Raw genomic sequence first — 19554 nt, 5'->3', positions numbered from 1 at the left:
TGTTTTGGAATGGATTTAAAGTAAGGGATATATTTATATTATGATTAAACGCGGTGACGTGGAGTCTGAAAAACTAATAAACATTGGTTGTGCAATCTCCTGGAAAACACGGTTGTACGCGGCTGTCAAGTTCGGCCGTTATATTTCCCATTTTGCCACTTCTCTTTATTTACTATAGTATTATATCCAACCCTAGATTCCAATCCAAATAATTGATATACATCTCTTTATATGTGTTCACATTTGTTAGATAGAGTAATATGTGATTCTCTATTGGAGAGAGCATAGTTCAGATCTTATTGTTTCGAGTTCTATTTGGTACGAATGATTTGGTCTATTCAAGCCTGTCTTGTAGTTTAACTGTCGAGTTTTTGCTAAATATACGCAATGGGGTTTTGACTGAAGTCTGAGTTATAGTCTACCCTAATACTAATGCCTTTTGATAGAGGTTTATTTTGTAAATGACCAGGGTAGTAACCCTTTTTGCCCATCATCTTGAAGTTATAGCCATACTATGACATAAAATAGAGGAAACAATTATGTTTGTGAACATGAACAAAAAAGAATTCATTAAAACAGTTCAACATCACTAAATTGTTACGTGTCAAGATCCACCCTTAAAGATCTATAAGTATTTAGTCCTTTGTCTAAAATGCCAAAATACCTTCAGTCAACAGATTCTATACATCTGGTAGTTTGTGCAATGCATCTGGTAGCTTGTTTAATGCATCTGGTAGCTTGTATATTGCATGTGACAGTTTGTACAATGCATTTTTAAATATGTAATCCATTTTAGTCTATGATTTTAGGTTCTTAGCATCTAAAAAATTATGTTACGAATATGACTTTGTATGAGTCTTATATGTAATGCATTTCTAATTCAATGTTGGTATATTGTATCTGGTAGTTGGTACAATGCATTTTTAAGTGTGTAATTGTATCTGGTAAATTGTACAAACTATGTGAATAATGTACAATAATTCTGAAAAATGCATGGAATATCGTAAGTAATGCTTGAAAAACATGGTGAGCAATGTAAGGTATAAGTTCGACAATGTTAGAGTAATGGTTGAATTATAAAATACAAATGAAATATACATTGTATGAATGTATGGTACAACTAATACAATGCGACAATAGTGGTTCAAATATAAAAGAAGCTTGAAGAAAATACATTGTATTATCATTCCTTACACATTCTTAAAAATGTACATATTGTAAATCATTAGACAATTATAACATACATTTTAAAAAATGCACAAACTATCTGAATAATGTACCACACTATCTAAATAATATACCATAATTCTGAAAAATGTGTACAAAATTATATGTATAGAGGGGTAAAGTTGGAAGAAAGAAAAAAAAATCCTAGAGATGGGATTTAGTGCATTGAGATCCGTTTTTTGGACTAGATGTGAGTTTATAGAGAGTTTTTGGACTTTTGATTCATTTTGGGAGATGGATAGACTATTTGTTCCAACAAGAGTTTTTGGACCTCCCGCCTATTTTTTCATAATTACATAGCTCATTGTTTAGTGCAAACAAGAACCTATACTATAGTAACACTCTATCCATATAGAATTCAGGCACAATAATATATTTCCATTTCACTATGTATGGTTAGGGATCCATAAAATCTGAACATTTGAACTATGAAACTTACAGGGTTTTTACATGAAAATAAACAACAATTATTTGGGAATTGAAAATGTGTAGGGGCAATAAAGTCATAATAAAAGAGGAGTAGGACCCATGAACTTTCTTAGAGGTGAAGAGTATTTGGTTGGAAGTTGGTCTGGCTGTCCAATTTTGGACATTAAAAAAACAGCACAAAAGTGAGAAGACTTTTGTTGTTTGGCAACAATAATAATGGAACATTGTTCAACAAAAAAAAAAACAATAATAATGGAACAAATATTTGTCCCTTTCTCCTCCTATATTCCCTTTATAATCCTATTAGAGAAAGAATCCAGATATATAGAGAGAGAGGGAGTCAATCAGGCCTTCTTGTTCTTCCTATCAATGTTATTTGGGCCTTGGGAAGGAGTCTTCTATTCTATGCTCTGTTTTTCTATTTGTGATTAAAAGACAATGACTAGTCTAAATATGTGATTCGAAAACAATGATTAGTCCAAGTATGTGATGGCATTAGGTATTTAATTTTTAATCTATAGTACTATATTATATTCTATTTAGTTTGATGAACGAATGAATTTGAGTTTAGTTAGCGGAGCCACGACCTATTCATACATCTAGCCCCATGTAAGATTTTTGTACTTAAATGTAAATGTTAACATCCCCTCTAGAGGAAATGGAACTCTTTTTTTGAGACTAAAAAGGGACTCTCAGGGATTTTTTTTTTTTCTTGTTGAGAGGAGACTTATAAAGACTTACAATTAGAACCCAAATTCATACCTCACCGCCCTATAGCAATAAAAGAATTTGTGAATGGCCAAAATGACTATGACTCCTAATTAAATTTGTTGAGAAAGCACTTGCAAATAGAGAGAAAATTTTATTATATTACAAGATAATTTTCAAATTATATTAAAAGATGCATTTTTTTTTTGGGAAAACATTTTCGGTTTAAACCTAAGATGGGAACTGTATTCATCACTTTTCAGACCAAACTCAGAAGCGTGGAAGAAAGGGTGCAACAGGTGCCGTCGCACCAAACCCTCTCTACATAAACGCCATATTTTGAGTGATCAGTTATAACCTAAACATCTATTATTCTCTATTTCTCTTTTTTTTTTCTCTGGTAGCTACTAAATGCAGTAGAGTTATATACCTTGTTTTCGAAATCATATTCATTTGTTATGTGAATACTTCTTTAATTCATATAATTCCAACTTTCAAAATATTAAGTTAAACTGTGTTATTGGATTAATTTGATTATATCAAATATACTTTAAATATTCGTACTGATATTATATAATTATTGCATGCATTAATACCTTCTTATTGACATATTTTTGTAAGGATAATACTTTTTTTTTCAGTTAAATTGTTCATATATTTATCTAATAAGTCGCATGAAAATATTTTTTCGGTTTTATCATATGTCCCCGATTAAAATTTTCCCGACCCCAAAAGTCTCTTCCACGCCACTGAATAAACAAAATAATTTTTTGTTATTTGCATTTTCGACTTGTATACATTATTACTCTATAAATCAATTAAATCACTCAAATGATCGCAATGCTAAAAACAAAAAGTAATTAGTTGTTATTTAAGCATAATTTGTTTCTTGTCAATGGAGATAAATTCGGCAATGTATTAGAAAAAAAAAACTTACATGGATAACAAACTATTAGAAGCTTTGAACAAAAAAAAACTATTAGAAAAAAAAGAACAGATATGTATACATCTATAAGGAGTTCTAATCAAATTGATAACCAGTTCTAATCAAAATAATAACGAGTTCTAATGAGATTAGCAATTTGTTAATAAAAATTTCAATGAGACAACTTGTCTTGCGAGAGAGAAGGTTTGCTCGTGTACTCCTTATTCTCGAAGAAAAAAAAGACTTCTAAAAGTATAGAACGAGGCAACGAGCCCAAATTTTTTTAAATAAAATGTTTGTTTTGTTTTGGGGTGATTTAATAAAATTTTGGGCTGAAATATGATGCGTTAATGGAAATTTTTTACACCTATGAAAATACTATTTGGCCCGAAATGGGAGTTGACCACATAAACGAAAGGTGACATGACCACAGTTGGGTGTGGTGTCTGCTCCAGAGATGCAACCCACCTATTTGACCAGGAAGCTCTAGAGGCACCCCAAGTGGACTTAACTTGACTTGTTAGTCTATTTTGGTTGTGTCTTTGTATTTCAACTTCATGATGTAATTTTCATTAGCCTTTTGGCCTATAAATGAAGTTTGATTCAGAAAAATAAAATAAAAGACTAACTCCAATTAAACTGGACATGCAGAAAAAAAATAGGCTCCCATCAATAGGAAACCGTTACATTAGCATTCGGATTGTGGTCGCCCCTGGGCCAAATATCATTTCCCCTTTATTTTTCTCTCTAAAAATTCTAAATCCCATGCACAATATCATGCCATTTCCTTTTAATCCAACGAAATCCTTTCTTGCATGAAGATTTAACTTTACCTTCAACCGCATAATATTTATATTTAGCAACTCTCTTTTTTCTCTTCATCTCTGGACCATTCAACCCCCATGAAGACGACGATGAAGATGCCTTATTGGGTGGTTTATGCTTAGAATTACTGGAACCAGCTGGTTTTTGAGGTAGCTGAAATGGTGGGGATTCGGGAGGAATTGAACGAATTGAACTCACTGTGTAAAGTTTATTCGTATTAACCACATTTCCTTTAACAGTTTCAACCTTTCTCTTATCTCCTCCTACCCATGAATCGGTCATCTCGATCGACGAACTCAGTCGATCGAGACACCAATGAATATAGGGAGAGAAAGAGAATTTGCAGTGATGAAAAATGGGGTTTTTTTCAATTTGAAGGGTGAGAATTTTGAGTTGGTTAATGTACTTGTATTTGGATGGTTGTCAGTGATTTTCTCTTTTTAAAAATGATAAAATAAGGAAGCCGGTTTAATTGAGTGAAATAGAAAAATTTAGAAAACAATGGATATCATGTTTTCTTTTAAATGGGTAATGATTTCAATGAGATAAACCAAGACCTCCTTATTTGATTTTGAGATATTGTGTAACAACAAAAATGAGTGTGTTTGAGCAAAAAAAAAAGTGTTATGAAGGTAGTCTTGCCTGGTGAAGTTGTTGGTTGACTTTGTCAAACTTTTGCAATTTGTTCTTGGATAGATTAATCCACCTATTAAGATCTTGTTCCTAATTTAGAGAACTCATTAGCTTCTATAAATTTGATTAGATTTACTATGGAGAATGATTTGAGGACTCCCTAAACCCTACTCCCAAGTGTACTCCCCCTCATATGGGAAGGCTATTTTAGTCTTTTCAGTCTGACAACAACTCTGAAAGGACCAAAATGGCTTTACCATGTGAGGGATTTTACACTTGGGAGTAGGCTTAGGGAGTTCCCCTATCACCTTTGATTTACTATAGCGAGCTACCCATAGTCTCTGCATTAGTTAAAACTAAAGGCAATGTTTAGCATGCGGATATCGCGTGAGAATGTGATTCCTGGGAATCACATTCCCGACTACTGTTTGGCTCGCGGGAATGCAAAGGAAATCTTATTCGTGGAGGAATGAGATTCTCCCTGAATGGGATAATAGCAAACCCAGGGAGGGGGTGAGTTTGTGATTTAATATTTCTGGACAAAATAATCCTTGGTGAAACCCTCCTCGAGGTCTTGTTCCAGCGAAGGAAGAGCTTCCTTCGCCGGAACTGTGTATGAGAGAGAGAGAGAGAGAGAGAGATGGTAAGAGAAAGAGGGGTCGAGGGATAGAGAGATCCCCTTAGAACTAAGAGAGAGAGATCGATATTTAGGGTTAGGGTTTGTATTTGAAGGTCTAAGAGAGAGACGGTAAGAGAGAGAGGGGCAGAGATAGAGAGGCAAACTATAAGAGAGAGAGAGTGGGGAGAGGAGGAAGGAAATGGTGGTGGTTGTACCAGAAGATGGTGGTCGGAAATGGTGGCCGGCGTTGAAGAAGAAGAAGAAGAAGAAGAAGCAATGTTTGATTTCCCCTTAAAATTTGTTTCTCCGGAAAATTTCTAAAATTTCACATATTCTCTTCTAAAATTTCACACTCCGGAAACTATTTTGCTTTCCCCAAAGTTGTGGCCATGAGAAGAATGGGTGCATAATAGTATTAAAAGGAATTCTAAAGACACCACATTGTTTTAAACCTCAAATAGTGACTTTTATCTATGGGAAATTCTAAAAGCGCCCCATTTTTGTGTACTCCCATGACGGCGTAGCATTTGCCAATAGACTAGCAAAACGGACCGCTATCGGAACTTCTCTTGACCTATTAATAGGCGTTTGCGATAACACAAGTGCATCCCAAAAATAACTCGATTAGTCCACAGATTTCTACTCTCCGCAACTGATGGAAACTTTCTCCAAAGAAAAACTGAACAAGCATGTAACTGTAACTTAAGTACTTGAACTAATGATATACTAATAAAGAAGAAAAAATATCTTGCGTTCAATTTTACTATGAAAAGTACAAAACTATATAAATAAGATAATAAATAAATAAATATACATCAAAATAATATGAATTCGTTTAAAACAAAATTACCATCGAAAAGGAATAAAAATAATAATAAAAAAAGATCCAACCTACCAAGGTTTATCAAGGAGTAGAAGAAGGTGCTAGACTGAGATGCAAATCTATTCCAACATCTACTTCAGAATTCTTCCCTGAAAATTCATTTACCAAAGAACCCCTATTACTATTAGTTGAACCATTTTCATTCATAAATGTAAATGTTGGTGGTCTTGGAACATAATACCAGGACGGAATTGGATGACTAAATGACGTCAACATCTGATGTGGCGACGAAGTTGTGTAATACTCGGCCGTCGTCGGCGTGTGAAATTGCGGAACTGATGTACCGACATTAACACCGCTAGTTTGACCACTTGAAAAAATAAAAGGTCCTGATCCAACTGCATGAGGACTAAGAATTGATGAACCAGTTGTGAACTGTCTAATATTTTGATATTGAGCTCGTTTAGCCCTTTGTCTCTCTTTCTTATGTGCATTTTGATGTCCTCCTAATGCTTGAGAATTAGCAAATTCTCTATGACAATATTGGCACTCAAATTTCCTATTTTTTGAGGAAATTGGTGCTTCTTCTTGTTCCGATACGGAGAACCCGAATAATTTGAGAACCGGATTCGGTCTTATACCGGATTGGTGGTTCGAAGTTGAGATTTCCGGCAAGGATGACTTTACTGGAAATGAACTCTCTCCCATTCTTTATTTACCTCTGAGGATATACTTTTTCTTAGAGTAACAAATGGTTTGATTGCCCTTATTTATAGGGAAGATTTATAAGCGTACAAAATGGGTAAAAGAATATTAATTGACAGAAATATCCTCATAAACGTAATAGTGTAAAAATATCCTTGATGATAAAATTGACGTTTTACTATTTTTTTCTTCATCGAAATACTATAAAAGACTATCATTTTTTATGAGCCCGTGTGTTTTTTTAAACAGTTGACCTTCACAATGTATCATCTAAGTCCAACTCTAACTCGGTGAAGAAAAAATATCAATCTAACTTCAAAATATGGTATTCGGTTTCAAGCTCAATAAAGCATTTGTTATTTACTTCATAAAGGCTAAAATATGTTTCAAGGAGCCCGGGGAAGACGGGGAGAAAGTTGTCCATACCAAAAATAAAGGTTGTGTCTCTTTTTTTTTCCTTTTACGTGTCTTAACAATTTCTCTATTTTGAGTCATTTCTAGTATTCAAACCTAACTTCTTTACTCAAGATAATTGAGTTGATGTAGATATCATCATGTAATATATATGGGCCACCCATTAATTAATTAGATATGGTTTCATTAAAATCAAATTAGTGATAGAATCCTAGGTGTTGATTCCAACCTTAAATGCCCAATTGTACATTATGCATATAAGTTGTATTTAATATTCAAAAGTAGAATTGTCTTGGAATTAGGGACGGAACTACAGCTAGGTCTGAGGGGGCCATGGCCCCCCTCGACCTAGCCGTAGTGATTTGATGTGCAGCATTAATTCATGAGGATTACTGTATTAGTGCATAGGATACGTGAAATTAGCAAGAAAGTGTTGAAGGCTTTTTGGTAGGAATGTGGGCTTATGACCTAAGTAGTCTGGGTTCGATCCTCAGAGGCTATCAATTTTTTAAATTGTAAACTTAGTTTTGAGACTAATTTGTTTCTTTTTTAATTTGGCCCCCCTCGGTCTTTAGTTCAGGTTCCGTCCCTGCTAGTTGGAAATCACATTTAAAGAATGGAGAACCCTCTGTTGCCCTAGTATATGAGTTGCATATTGATCCAACACTCTTTTACACCCTATATTAATGTTTAATTTCTCATGCAGGTTTCAATATTTTTTAATCTATAATTCACAAATATCATTTTAGTGTCTGAAATAAATATTTTCGCAGTATTATTTGTTTTAAGATCTTAAACGATAACAAAAGAACATATAGAAGACACTTCAATGGTAAGGTAGACTCACTTTGACATGACCTTATTCAATTACGACTAATACATCCAACTTCTTTGATTAAAAATAGACAACAATACGTACAAATATAAAAACAATTTAGAGGATCTCTTAGACAAATCATACGTCAAAGTCTGGCTAACCGTATGACTACAACATTATTATTCTTACAAGAAAACTAGTTAACCGTCTAAAAGTTATATTGTAAAATAAAAGAAAATTCAATAAAGAGAAAAATAAATGTTATTCTTTAGATATATGTATATTTAAATTAATCCAACAAAGGTCTAGATTGGACAAGTTACCCGTTGAATTTCCTCTAGAATGATAGAAGATGAGACAAAAAAAAAATATTAGTGATTAATTGTATAGTTTAAACTTGTTTCAATCAAAAGTGATTACAAAAGATTGGGAAATATTTGTGTTATAATTATGGGTAGCGTGTGATCAAATCATGTTAAGAGCTAGATTAATGAGAGAAAAAAGAGTGTCGGCCATTAAAATAAGCCTAGAGGGATATTGACAACCTTGGTTAGCCCTAATAAGATGATAGTATTGTCTCCCACCATCACAGCGTGATTGACGTTTTCCCTCTCTTAAATAAAATCTTAAACGGAAAACTATAACAAGTCCTTGTCTCGTCTTTCTCTCCCTATATCTCTCTTATGTCAATTGTCATTAAACAAACCCTAACTACCCTACTAATCTCACTAATGGTGAGTCAAGTCACCTTTCATTGGTTTATTTACTTTGATGATGATATGATATGAATCTTTAAAGTGATATTTGATTATTCTTGATGATTTGGATACCCATTATTCAATTTAAATAATTTACTAATGGAGGTTAATTTATGTTTTGAAATTACTTTTTTTTTTTTATAATATGAACCTTATGTTGAACTTCACATGTATAATTTATGGTTTCAATTAAGTATTCAAGTTTCAACAATATGTGAACTTATATGCATTCTACACAATTAGATATAAATTAAAATAAAAATAATTTTAATTTGTATCCAATGTTTTCAAGTAATTGGAGCTGAGAATCATAACAATGATCTAAATGACAGAATTGGACCCACCATGCACTATATAAAGTGTTGCTAAGGCCTCAAACTTTATAACACACATTACATTGGTAGGTAGTTTAGCTAGCTTTAGGGTTTAAGAACTTGATTGTTTTTTGAAACCCACAGTGGGGTTACGTATAAGAGGAAGGGGTGCTCCATAGCAACCCCGAAAATTCAAATAAATGAATGATGCTTTAAAGTCAGTATCAGCAAGGGGACTTTGGACCCTCATGAAATAAGGCCTTTCATTTCAACACCCAAGTACATATTTTTTTGGCCTACCTATGCAATTTTGTTCCTCCTTTTCTTTTTTCTTTTTTGTTAAAATTGTTCCTCCTTTTCTTGTTCTTTTACAACTTTCACATGAAGTTCCTCTAATTTTACTTCCAAAAGAAAACCCTATCTTTGGTCCACGTTTCATCATCTCTTTTTTTTTCCCTTTTTCTTTGTCTCCTGAAAAGACGAGAGGTACCCATTTAAGATTGGGTAGGATTTCGATGTTTCATACTACTAGTTTAAAATAAAGCAGTTGTAAAAAAAATGAATTTGTTTCTTAGATAGTGAGAATAGTCCCACATGAGAGAATGGGTATGTAGCAACCAAGAATATAAGGTCTAGGTCCTCTCCACTCATTGTCGATTGGGTTTGAGTTGGATGGCCACAAACTTAACATGGTATCAGAGCTAGGCCCACACGTGACAGGCTTAAAAGCTACACGTGCTCCACGTCACTCGTAAAGAAAAAACACACGTGTTAGGTTCAAAGAACGCCACACGTGAGGGGGCGTGTGAGAATAGACCCACATGGGAGAATGAGTATCTAGCAACCAAGAATATAAGGTCTAGGTCCTCTCCACTCATTGTCAATTAGTTTTGAGTTGCATGACCACAAACTTAACATAGATCAATCAATCACTCTTAGAAACACAATTGGTTGAGAAAACAAAAACCATTACTGAATGAATTTAAGTACAAAGTAAATTTTGCATGTACATAAAAATAACAATAAAAAATGCCAAAAATATATTAGTCTTATGCCTTTAGACTTTGATATTACCCTTTCTACCAAAATTTAGGTATAGAAGAACTGTATACAGATGGGTATTTAGATCTTCATAGGAAAGAAACAAAGATGTAAAATGAATCAATGTACCACTAAATTTTAAAGAAAATTGAGGTACTACAAGATTAGCTTAATTAGGATGTATTTATGCGACACACCGACAAATAAAATACAAATTTAGTTGTTTAATTGGATTATATATTCCCATGGGCAACCATATAAAATTTAAATATTCAATTTGAGTGGGCGAATATAAATGAAATCGACCTTGGAAGAAAAGAGGTTTTTGATTTCAAACCCCTAGCTTTATCTCTCCATGGTCATAGTTTCTACCAATATATTATGTGTTTTCTACAATAATTCATTAAGCTATAATAAGATCTGATTAGATTGATCTCGTGTCCACATTACTTTGCATAATTTTACCTACTAGGTGTTGATTGGTTTTTAGAGATAGAAAGAGAGAAGAAAGTAACATTAAAAGAAAGAAAAACAAATTAAGAGATGAAAGTAACATCTAAAGATTTGGCAAATCCATAATATGACCCACCAATGTCTTCAACTCAAGTGACTAAACATCACTAAAGGGTTTTAAGTGCATGGCAATGAGAGGGGGTTTTGGGTTTTCTTTTAGGTTAAAGTCAAACCTCACACACATCAAATCTACCTAATGTACTAACTTGTTTACTTTATTAGCAATAATCTTATGGTTTCCACATATCAATTAATAATGAATAGCCTTTTCTTAATAAAACTCTCTTTGAGAAGTTAAGTTTCAAGAGAAAAAGTAAGATCTATAAAAGATCATTGAGATATCTAGATGGATGTTTACATTTGTCTTCATATCTAGAGATGATTAAGGGAAATAACCTAATGTTTATATATTATTTTATTTAGAAATAATTAATCACATAACCTCGTGACTTTGGTGGATTGACTTCCATTCGCCAATGCACAATTTAGAAATAAATTACATTCGATATATCAATATTTATGTCACATCAGTGAGGCTCTATCTTATTAGTATATCAATTGCTGCTCTTATTAATAATTGAGATCTATGAAACCCTAAACTCTGAACTAATATACCTAAAAAAGATATTTGTAGGTTTGAATTGTGTTTGTCTCTGAAATATAGTGGGAATTGGTGATATTTTTTGGGTATGGGTTGGGTTTTGTGAAATTGGCAGTGCTCATATAACTTCCATAGTTGAGTAGCTCTCTTAATCTGGGCCTAAACCAGAGATCAATATCTCATGGGAAATTTATACACACCGTTTTTGATATTAATACTGACCACCCAAATTTTTTCATCAATTGCGCACAGCAGTTAGTCACACGCACCACCTTGTTCCTTGGCCAACCACACAACGAGCACCACCACGTTCTCGCTCTCCAAGCAAATTGTGAGAGGAAGACGAGTTGGAGACATGATTGTTAGAGAAAGACAAGTTGGATTGTCAGAGGAATAAGAGAATAGAGACGGTCCGGGTTAGGAGGTTGCATGCAAAAATTGGAGAGAAAATGGTTTGTGAGTAATACTTGACTTGTTATAGTAAATTGACAAAGTTAAAGGAAATGTGGTTTTGAACAACATAACAGGTGTGTGCAAATAAAATTCACGTAATACTGGGCAGTCGTAATTGAAAATTCTATGCGCACTCCCTGATAGGGCTAAGGAAGCCTAGCTCCATAAGATATATAGTTCATATAAATTTCATTTACAAAACAGTAATTGAAAAATCTATAGGCACTCAAAAGGCTCATGTGCATGGCTATATGCACTCCCAATTCAATAAGCGCCCCTAAAATTATTTACAGAACTCTCAATAGTCATGTAGATCAATTGACAATTCTCAAATGATGAGACAACAAGGTGAACAAGTTTGATATTCAAAGGGGTAAAGATGGTAACGTGAAATTCAAGTTCTTATTCAATTTTTACATTTGTCTTTGTATTAAATTCACTTATATATATATATATGTAATTAAATATTTGGATGCTTAATATTTCTTTTCTCTTTGAAGTATTTGCTTTTCCGGTTGTTAGTTGTGCCTTTCTTCCAAAACATCTTGTACTTGATTGAATTTTGGCTCGGAGATATCAACATTTATGTAAATAAACTAGTTAAAACGTCGTGTAATCTAACATGGAGAAGGCGTGTCATTTCAAAATAGTAGAAAGGGCAAATCTAAATTACTCAAAAGCATCCATTGTGTATCAGTATGATAATATATACCCACAAAAATTATGTTTTTCCTTGATCAATCATACTCTATATGTATTCAAATAATTGACTCTTAAAAACAATTGACTTAATAAACAATGACTCACATATCCAACATTGACTTGCATAAATGGCCCAAGTACTTCCAAAGTCTAACAAGTCACACTCCAAGAAACAAATATCGAGCTTTTGCTTTTCGTGTTTAATTTGTACCTATTAACGCGTTTAAGTCATTAGTGATGGTGATACATTTGAATTTCCTGAATAATTGTAATGATATAGATTAGGTTTCAAAATTTACTTGTACCTAGTAAAAGTTCTATTAAGCACAACAGTCACAAAATACCTCAATACACTACATCGCCTGCATTGATTGTCAATGCTTAGAAAACGACAATTTCTAACTCCTCTCCATTCGAAATGTTTAGGTGGGAGAAATATATTATTACATATACTACTTGCTAGTTAACAATAGAATTAACAAAAAAAAGAAGACTTTTAAATTATATTATCATATACAAGTGTTTTTGTCTTATAAAGAACGGTTATTTCTCAAATGGTCACAACTTTGTGACCAGCTTCCTGCCTGGCCCCCTACTTTAGCGATAATTTTAATAAGACTTTCTTTTTCCGTTATCTTTAACTTTCCGTTACTCTCTCTCCTTCATCTCATTTTCTCTCTCTGCCACATCATCTGTTACGCCACCTCATTTTCTCTCTCTGCCCCATCCAAATTAGTCAAGTCACTTATTTCTAGTGTTTAGAGGAGAACAAAATCCCACAAACAGTTCACAAAATAACTACAAACCCTAGGTCCAAACGGCTGGACATGCTATAAGAGAAGCAAAACCACCTCTTTTTTTACACCAAAAAAGGCGGGAAAATGAAGGGCCAAGAAAGCACTAGTAGTTAGGTGAAATGAAAGAATCTTTGATGACTTTTTTGTAACGAGTTATTAGGGTTTTAGGGTTTCATTCATTGATTCAACGATTTCAATTTAGAAAATTCCAAGTCCAAATGGAATCCCTAAGTCACTTTCAGTAGCTGATTCATCATTTTTGACGGAATATTACCGCGTTTTCATCATCTTCGTACTTTCCTCATTTCTTCTTCTCTCTACTTTCTCTCTCTACTGTTACTCTCAATAACCACGCGTTAACTTGATAACTCCTCACTTGTCTATATTTTTTCTACTTCTCTATTTTTAGATTTTTCAACTATACTCTCTTCAAATTGTTTATTTGTTCCACGCGATTTCTTTCTTAATTTTGTTTCATCATAAAGCTTACCCATTTTCTCAAATCACTTTATCTGAAAACCCTAACTTTTTCCCCCCTTCTTGAACTATCCAACTAAGAATAAAAAGGAAGTTTCTTTTAGTGATTGAGCGTGAATTTTACGGTTTGGGTTGAAGTTTCCTTGAAATTGCTGGTGGATATAGCTTTTTTCTTTAATAAAGAAGTAGTTATAAGCTTCTTTTTTTTAGTTGCTTAGATTCTGAATTCTGTTATTAGAAATTTAGGGTTTTTGAGTTGGTTTGATGGTAAAGAGAAGGCGTAGTAATGAAGATGAAGATGAAGATGAACTTCATGGATCAAAGCGCCAAAACACAATTGAGGAGTGAGTATTTGGGTAGTTCAATTTTAGTTATTTGGGGGAAAATGTTTAATTTTGTCATGATTTTTAGATTTCAATTTCTTTTTCTAAATGTGGGTTTTGTTCTTTTGTTGTGACTTAGAGCTTTGATAGACGACATCGGAGAATCGTCCTGGAACAAATTCTTGCACACTCTCGTACTTTGCATGCGGAAAGTGGTAAGAAAGATAATATCCTTTTTCTTTTTTCTATTTTTGTACTTAATGACTTTAGTTGAGTTGAATTTTAGTTCAAGTTGTATTCTTATTTTTCTTAAAGACATTAAGTTTTTTTTTTTTGAATCGTTAAGCGTGTGCCTCGAACCCTTGACCTCTAGGTGGAAGATTATACCTCTTACCACTCCAACCAAGGGCTGTTGGCTAGTAGACATTAAGTTCCAATCATCTTTGTGATTGGTAATTGTAAACATTTTGTTCCAAAGATAAAGGTAGTACTTTAAGGAATCACATGTAAATTATAATGTTGGTCGTTAGTAGATTAAGTTCCAATCAAAGTTGGGAAGTGTTGTAAATTCTTGTCATGGATTTGTTCAATTATACTGTATTGAATACGTGTTAAAAGAATAGGAGTATTACAATATTAGTTTTAAATGAATCATCTTTTTGACTTCATTTTCTTATACTTGAAGTTATAACTTGAATTCTCATTCCAAGGAAGGATTAAACTTGTTTTTAGCCTTATTTCAACTTCTTGTATTCGACCAAATTTTTTCTGAATGGAGCATATTCCAATTTGCTAATTTTTTTATTTGTCTATTTCTTGTAAGGAATCAAAGGATCGTAATAATTATGCTTTATGAATTTTGTTTTATGGATTATCGTCTGGATGCATTTGAATTTAAACTTCAAAAGATTATGTTCTTTTGCCATATGAACGAGTAATACGTGGGCTTTATAACTCCTAAAGTGCTGAACCAGTTAAGAATTCACGGTGTTATAAGACGTCACTGAAGCTTGACTAGACCACTTTCTTTTTCTGCATATGTAAATAGGATTTTAGGGGTTTGGCAGTAAACCCATCTCCAATGCAAAACTCAAAAAAATCTCTATTCATCCTATGTGTCAAGTTCCATTTGAGATCCTCACTCCTAGGTGGCGTTAATAGAGATCCTCAATTTTTTTTGTCTCCAATGCAAAACTCTAAACTTATCTTATTTACTTATGTGGCACAGTTATTTTTGTAAATAAATAATTAGTTATTTTAGAAAATATAGAAGCCTCGGTTTCTATTGGTTGAAAATCAAATATTGATGAGTTGGACAATTAGAGATATCTCAAGAGGACACTCTAGAAATAGAGTGTCCTCTTGAGATATCTCTATTCCACCCTCGACACGTCATCTTAGAGATCCAAATAGAGTGTTGCATTGGAGAGGATTTTTAAGAAAAAAACTCTAAAAATCCTAAGTGGCACTCGGAGTTTCTAAGATTGAGTGTTGCATTGGAGATGCTCTTAGTCCATGACTCTGTGCACTCTTATTTCTTATAATGAACTGTTATATCCATCTTTATTTTGGCTTTTGAGATTTGATAATTTTCTACACAAATAGTTGCTTTAGGCTTAATTTAGTAAGATAGGATTGAGTTGCTTGATTTGTAGAGAACAAATAATATTTGTAAGGATTCTATCCTTGACATTGGCAGGTCTCCTATACTGTTTATTTACTTTTTGTTCTTTAAACTTCATTATTTAACTTTTTGTATGCTTTGATTTTGATCAGGTGCGAGAGGAGTTGGATCTTCGAATACCACCCTATGTGCAACCATCTAATAGGTCAGTGCTATCTCTTGTATGCAAATTTTAGTGGGAAAGTCTTCATATGCATACAGTAGAGATAATATGTTTCCATGTCAACTTTGTCACAGGCCTTCCCTTAATCACGTGGAGGCATTCGGATCTAGAGGTTGGCAGTTAGTCTTTAAGAATGGGTTATCCAATATACTTTTCACGGGGAGTAGGATTGTGGCAGTGGGTAATAAACCACTTGAGTTAGTTATCGTCGATGCTAAATCAAAAGACATAATTAGAACTGGTCCTCTGTCCTCGATCAAGGTAGAGATTCTTGTATTAGATGGTGATTTTGGTACTGATGAACAAGAAGATTGGTCAGAGAAGGAGTTTAACGAATCCATAGCTCGTGAGAGAGAAGGCAAAAGGCCATTATTGACAGGAGAGCTGCTTATTACACTAAATGATGGGATTGGTTATCTTACGGACGTCAGTTTCACCGACAATTCAAGCTGGATGAGAAGTGGAAAGTTCAAATTAGGAGCTAGACCTGTCCAGAAGAGCTCCAAGAAAGAAAGGATTAGAGAAGCAAGATCTGGAGCGTTTGTCGTGAGAGATAGTCGAGGGCAAGGTGAGCTATTTTTACAACTTTACCTCGAAGAAGCACTGAACTTTAACTTATATTTGATCTTTCATCCTTGAAATCCATCCCTACTATTTTGAGACTAAAACGTGATCTATTTTTTTATTTTCAGGGTATCAGAAGCACTACCCACCATCCCTTCGTGATGAAGTGTGGCGTCTTGAGAAGATAAGGAAAGACGGTGTTTATCATCAAAGGCTGTCTGCCATGGGAATTGCAACAGTTGAGGACTTCTTGCGTTTATGGGTTACTGACCCTTCATCTCTACGAACTGTAAGATGGTGTTTGTTTTGTTATCATAACACAAAAATCAATTTGTAAGTTTTCTATTTAGTTGATCAAATAACCGATAATTTCATCTGTTCTTTTAGATTTTTGAGAGTGGAATGACAAAGAAGTGGGAGACTGTTATTCAGCATGCAAAAACTTGTAACCTAGACAACAGGAGGTACATATACTCGGCTGGATCGGAGCTAAAGCTCTTGTTCAACCCAATCTATGAGGTTATAGGGGCAACATTTGACGGGCACAATTATCTGGATAGTTACACCCAATATCAGATGGTGGGTACTTTTTCTTCTGATAATTAGCTTTCCTTTTTTGATGATACAGTCATAATATTGAGTTTTTGCCAAACAATTCTTCTAATTCTTTGTGTACCTTATCTTCACTTGATTTGTATCTTATCGCGCTTTACTTGATTTGGCAGAACTTGGTGGAGCATTGGAAGCAAATCGCATATAAACACCTTGATGAAATAAAGGAGATTAATTGTTCATCAGCCAGTGTTCCTCCTGTTATCCTGCCACTAGAAGCAGCTTCCGCTCCAGACCCAAGCCTAGATATGCAGTTCTCGAACATTCAAATCACACATCAAGGTAACTTCAAAGTGAATGTTTATTGTGTCATTAACAAGCCTAACAACTCTTTTACGAGCATCGAATATATATATATATTAGAATACAATTTGCTTAATGTGTTCTAATCTCTGCAGATCTACCCACTCATATGGGTTACAATTTTTCGACCTATCATCCACAACTCAGTTCCTATGGTCATCACCAGTTGGATGCTCATATCGCTTCTGAGCCTGTAGAGGAGGAATTCTTTTCATTCCGGGGAAATAGTAGCACCTTGACAGGCTCATCTTCTAAGAACATTATGATTGATGAGCAGCTGTTCACTGGGTATGAAGACTTTACTCAGATCCAAATACCAAATTTCTCTGGAGTTGGTACAAAATGGGAACAACCGTATGAGACGATTCTAAGCGAAGGTAATGATGATCCAGGATATGATTTTCTACCTGGTGTTAGTATTCATATGAACAAAGACTCAAAACCCAGTATAGGATGGTTCAAAGTTATTGCTGCAGTTAAGTTCCTTTGTCAAAGAAGACGAGCAAGAGTTCTCAATCTGCCTTTCTAAACTTCGAAAATATGTGTATAGGACTGCGCACTCGAGATTTAGGAGGTCAATACCTTCTAATTGTCAGTAGTGATATCTTCGTGTGCGTACAATGTCGTGTTAGTACAAAACCAAAGTTCTATGTGCACCACTGATTTGTTGAGTCCAAAACCGGATATCAAGTGACTAGTTTAATCGACCTTTAGCGGAACTTTAGGCTTAACAATTTCAATGGTGCTTATAGAACTTCCCGATATAGATTTGGGTGTGACTTGTGAGTAGGTGATTGATTTTGTTAATTGCTCGCTATTAATAGTTATTCCCTTTTAAGTTTTTCTACTCGTTTGGAGTTTGTTAGTAGATGAAACATAGTAATTAATCCTAGTAAAGATTTTTTGTGGGTTGATTGTTATAAGTTATCACACAATGGTGTTTATGATTTTTGTATGAATGCCTAGTGTGGGATGATCTTGTGCATACGATTGTGAGGGGTAGAATTGGCGGAGTTGTGGTGAACACGAACATTTGTCTCCATTGGTAAATTTGTTTGATCGCAACCACAATAACATCACAAGTTTTTGTAGTAGATTTCAGATAGTCGAACAAAACATTTTCAGGTTAACATAGTACCATAAATAGATTGTATAAAGAAATTAAGAAACATCTGAAATTTTAGGAGGGTACTTAAACTATAGATTATCTAACCTCTCCTCTCAATAAATAAGGAAGAATTTCCATGTAGAAGTTTGAACCAATGGACTAACCTAATGCCAAGAATTCATCAAAATAAAACCTAATCCTAAAAAATTGTGGTTGGCTAATTAATTATAAATGAGAAAAGAAAAATAAAAAGAGTTGGGGGTTGGTGGGGCTGAAAAATGATAACGTGGGAGGAGCATTCCATCTAACTTTTGAGATGCAGACACATAAGTCAAGCTACCTCTCTCCCTCATTCAAGAAGCACCCTTGTTTTTTTCTACAAAAGAATTTTTTTTTGTGAACTTTTTTTTTGTTGAAAGGCTTCATGAACTTCATCTTTATTACCAACCAGGCAACCACAATGTTACAATTTTTATTATAAGGTAAATCCCTTTAACCCTGGAAAATAGATCTGTGAATCAATTATGCAGTTTCGTTTAGCATTTGTCCTAGTGATTGAGAAATGTGATTTTTTTTTTTTGTAAAAATTGCACCGCAATCTAATGATGGTTTATTCCCTTTTTTTTTTCTGAGAAATCGACTACAATCTACGTTTTCTTTTTTTAAATTGTTCAGCGTGCCTCGAATCCTTGACTTTTAGGATAGAAGACTATACTTCTTACTACTCCAACCAAGAGTTTTTTACTACTACGATCTACGTTAGTCGTTACAAGGCATTGATACATCATTAAGATGTGATAAACACGATAACCTCCTAAGTTAAATCAATAATGAGAGAGGTCTAAAACTCGACAACAAAGAGCCTAAAGCCCGACAACATCTACTTTTTATTTAGTGCCTAAATTACATAAATTAAAATTTAATGAGAAACTATTTTCACCGAGACTCGATCTTAAGACCTTATGGATTTAAGAGGGATGTCCTACCACCACACCAAAGGGTGGTAGACAGTTTAT

The 19554-nt window shown here is 33.9% G+C and overlaps 3 protein-coding genes across 3 annotated transcripts; 1 reads left to right on the top strand and 2 right to left on the bottom strand.

The window, feature by feature from the left end:
• Positions 1–4045: 4045 nt before the first annotated feature.
• LOC147569137 (uncharacterized) lies at positions 4046–4396 on the bottom strand. Its single transcript, XM_086662047.1, has one exon. It carries the CDS (start codon positions 4394–4396, stop codon positions 4046–4048), a length of 351 nt encoding a protein of 116 aa, XP_086518173.1.
• A 1440-nt stretch (positions 4397–5836) lies between these two features.
• LOC147569136 (zinc finger protein GIS3-like) lies at positions 5837–6917 on the bottom strand. The gene is made up of 2 exons (XM_086671716.1): positions 6262–6917; positions 5837–5940 (listed from the first exon to the last, which is right to left on the bottom strand). Exon 1 carries the CDS (start codon positions 6895–6897, stop codon positions 6271–6273), a length of 627 nt encoding a protein of 208 aa, XP_086527842.1. The 5' UTR covers positions 6898–6917; the 3' UTR covers positions 5837–5940; positions 6262–6270.
• A 6368-nt stretch (positions 6918–13285) lies between these two features.
• LOC147569135 (calmodulin-binding protein 60 B-like) lies at positions 13286–18350 on the top strand. Its single transcript, XM_086655579.1, has 8 exons — positions 13286–14125; positions 14244–14319; positions 15881–15933; positions 16026–16519; positions 16644–16804; positions 16903–17094; positions 17241–17409; positions 17526–18350. The coding sequence occupies exons 1-8, from the start codon at positions 14046–14048 to the stop codon at positions 17957–17959; spliced, it is 1659 nt and encodes a 552-aa protein (XP_086511705.1). The 5' UTR covers positions 13286–14045; the 3' UTR covers positions 17960–18350.
• Positions 18351–19554: the final 1204 nt, after the last annotated feature.

Source organism: Eschscholzia californica, unplaced genomic scaffold (genome assembly GCF_041429995.1).
Source record: "Eschscholzia californica isolate CP2 unplaced genomic scaffold, dmEscCali1.0.p SCAF_1, whole genome shotgun sequence".
Lineage (NCBI taxonomy): Eukaryota > Viridiplantae > Streptophyta > Magnoliopsida > Ranunculales > Papaveraceae > Eschscholzia > Eschscholzia californica.
The sequence above is the reverse complement of the archived record's forward strand: the minus strand, read 5'-3'. Positions and strand labels throughout refer to the sequence as shown.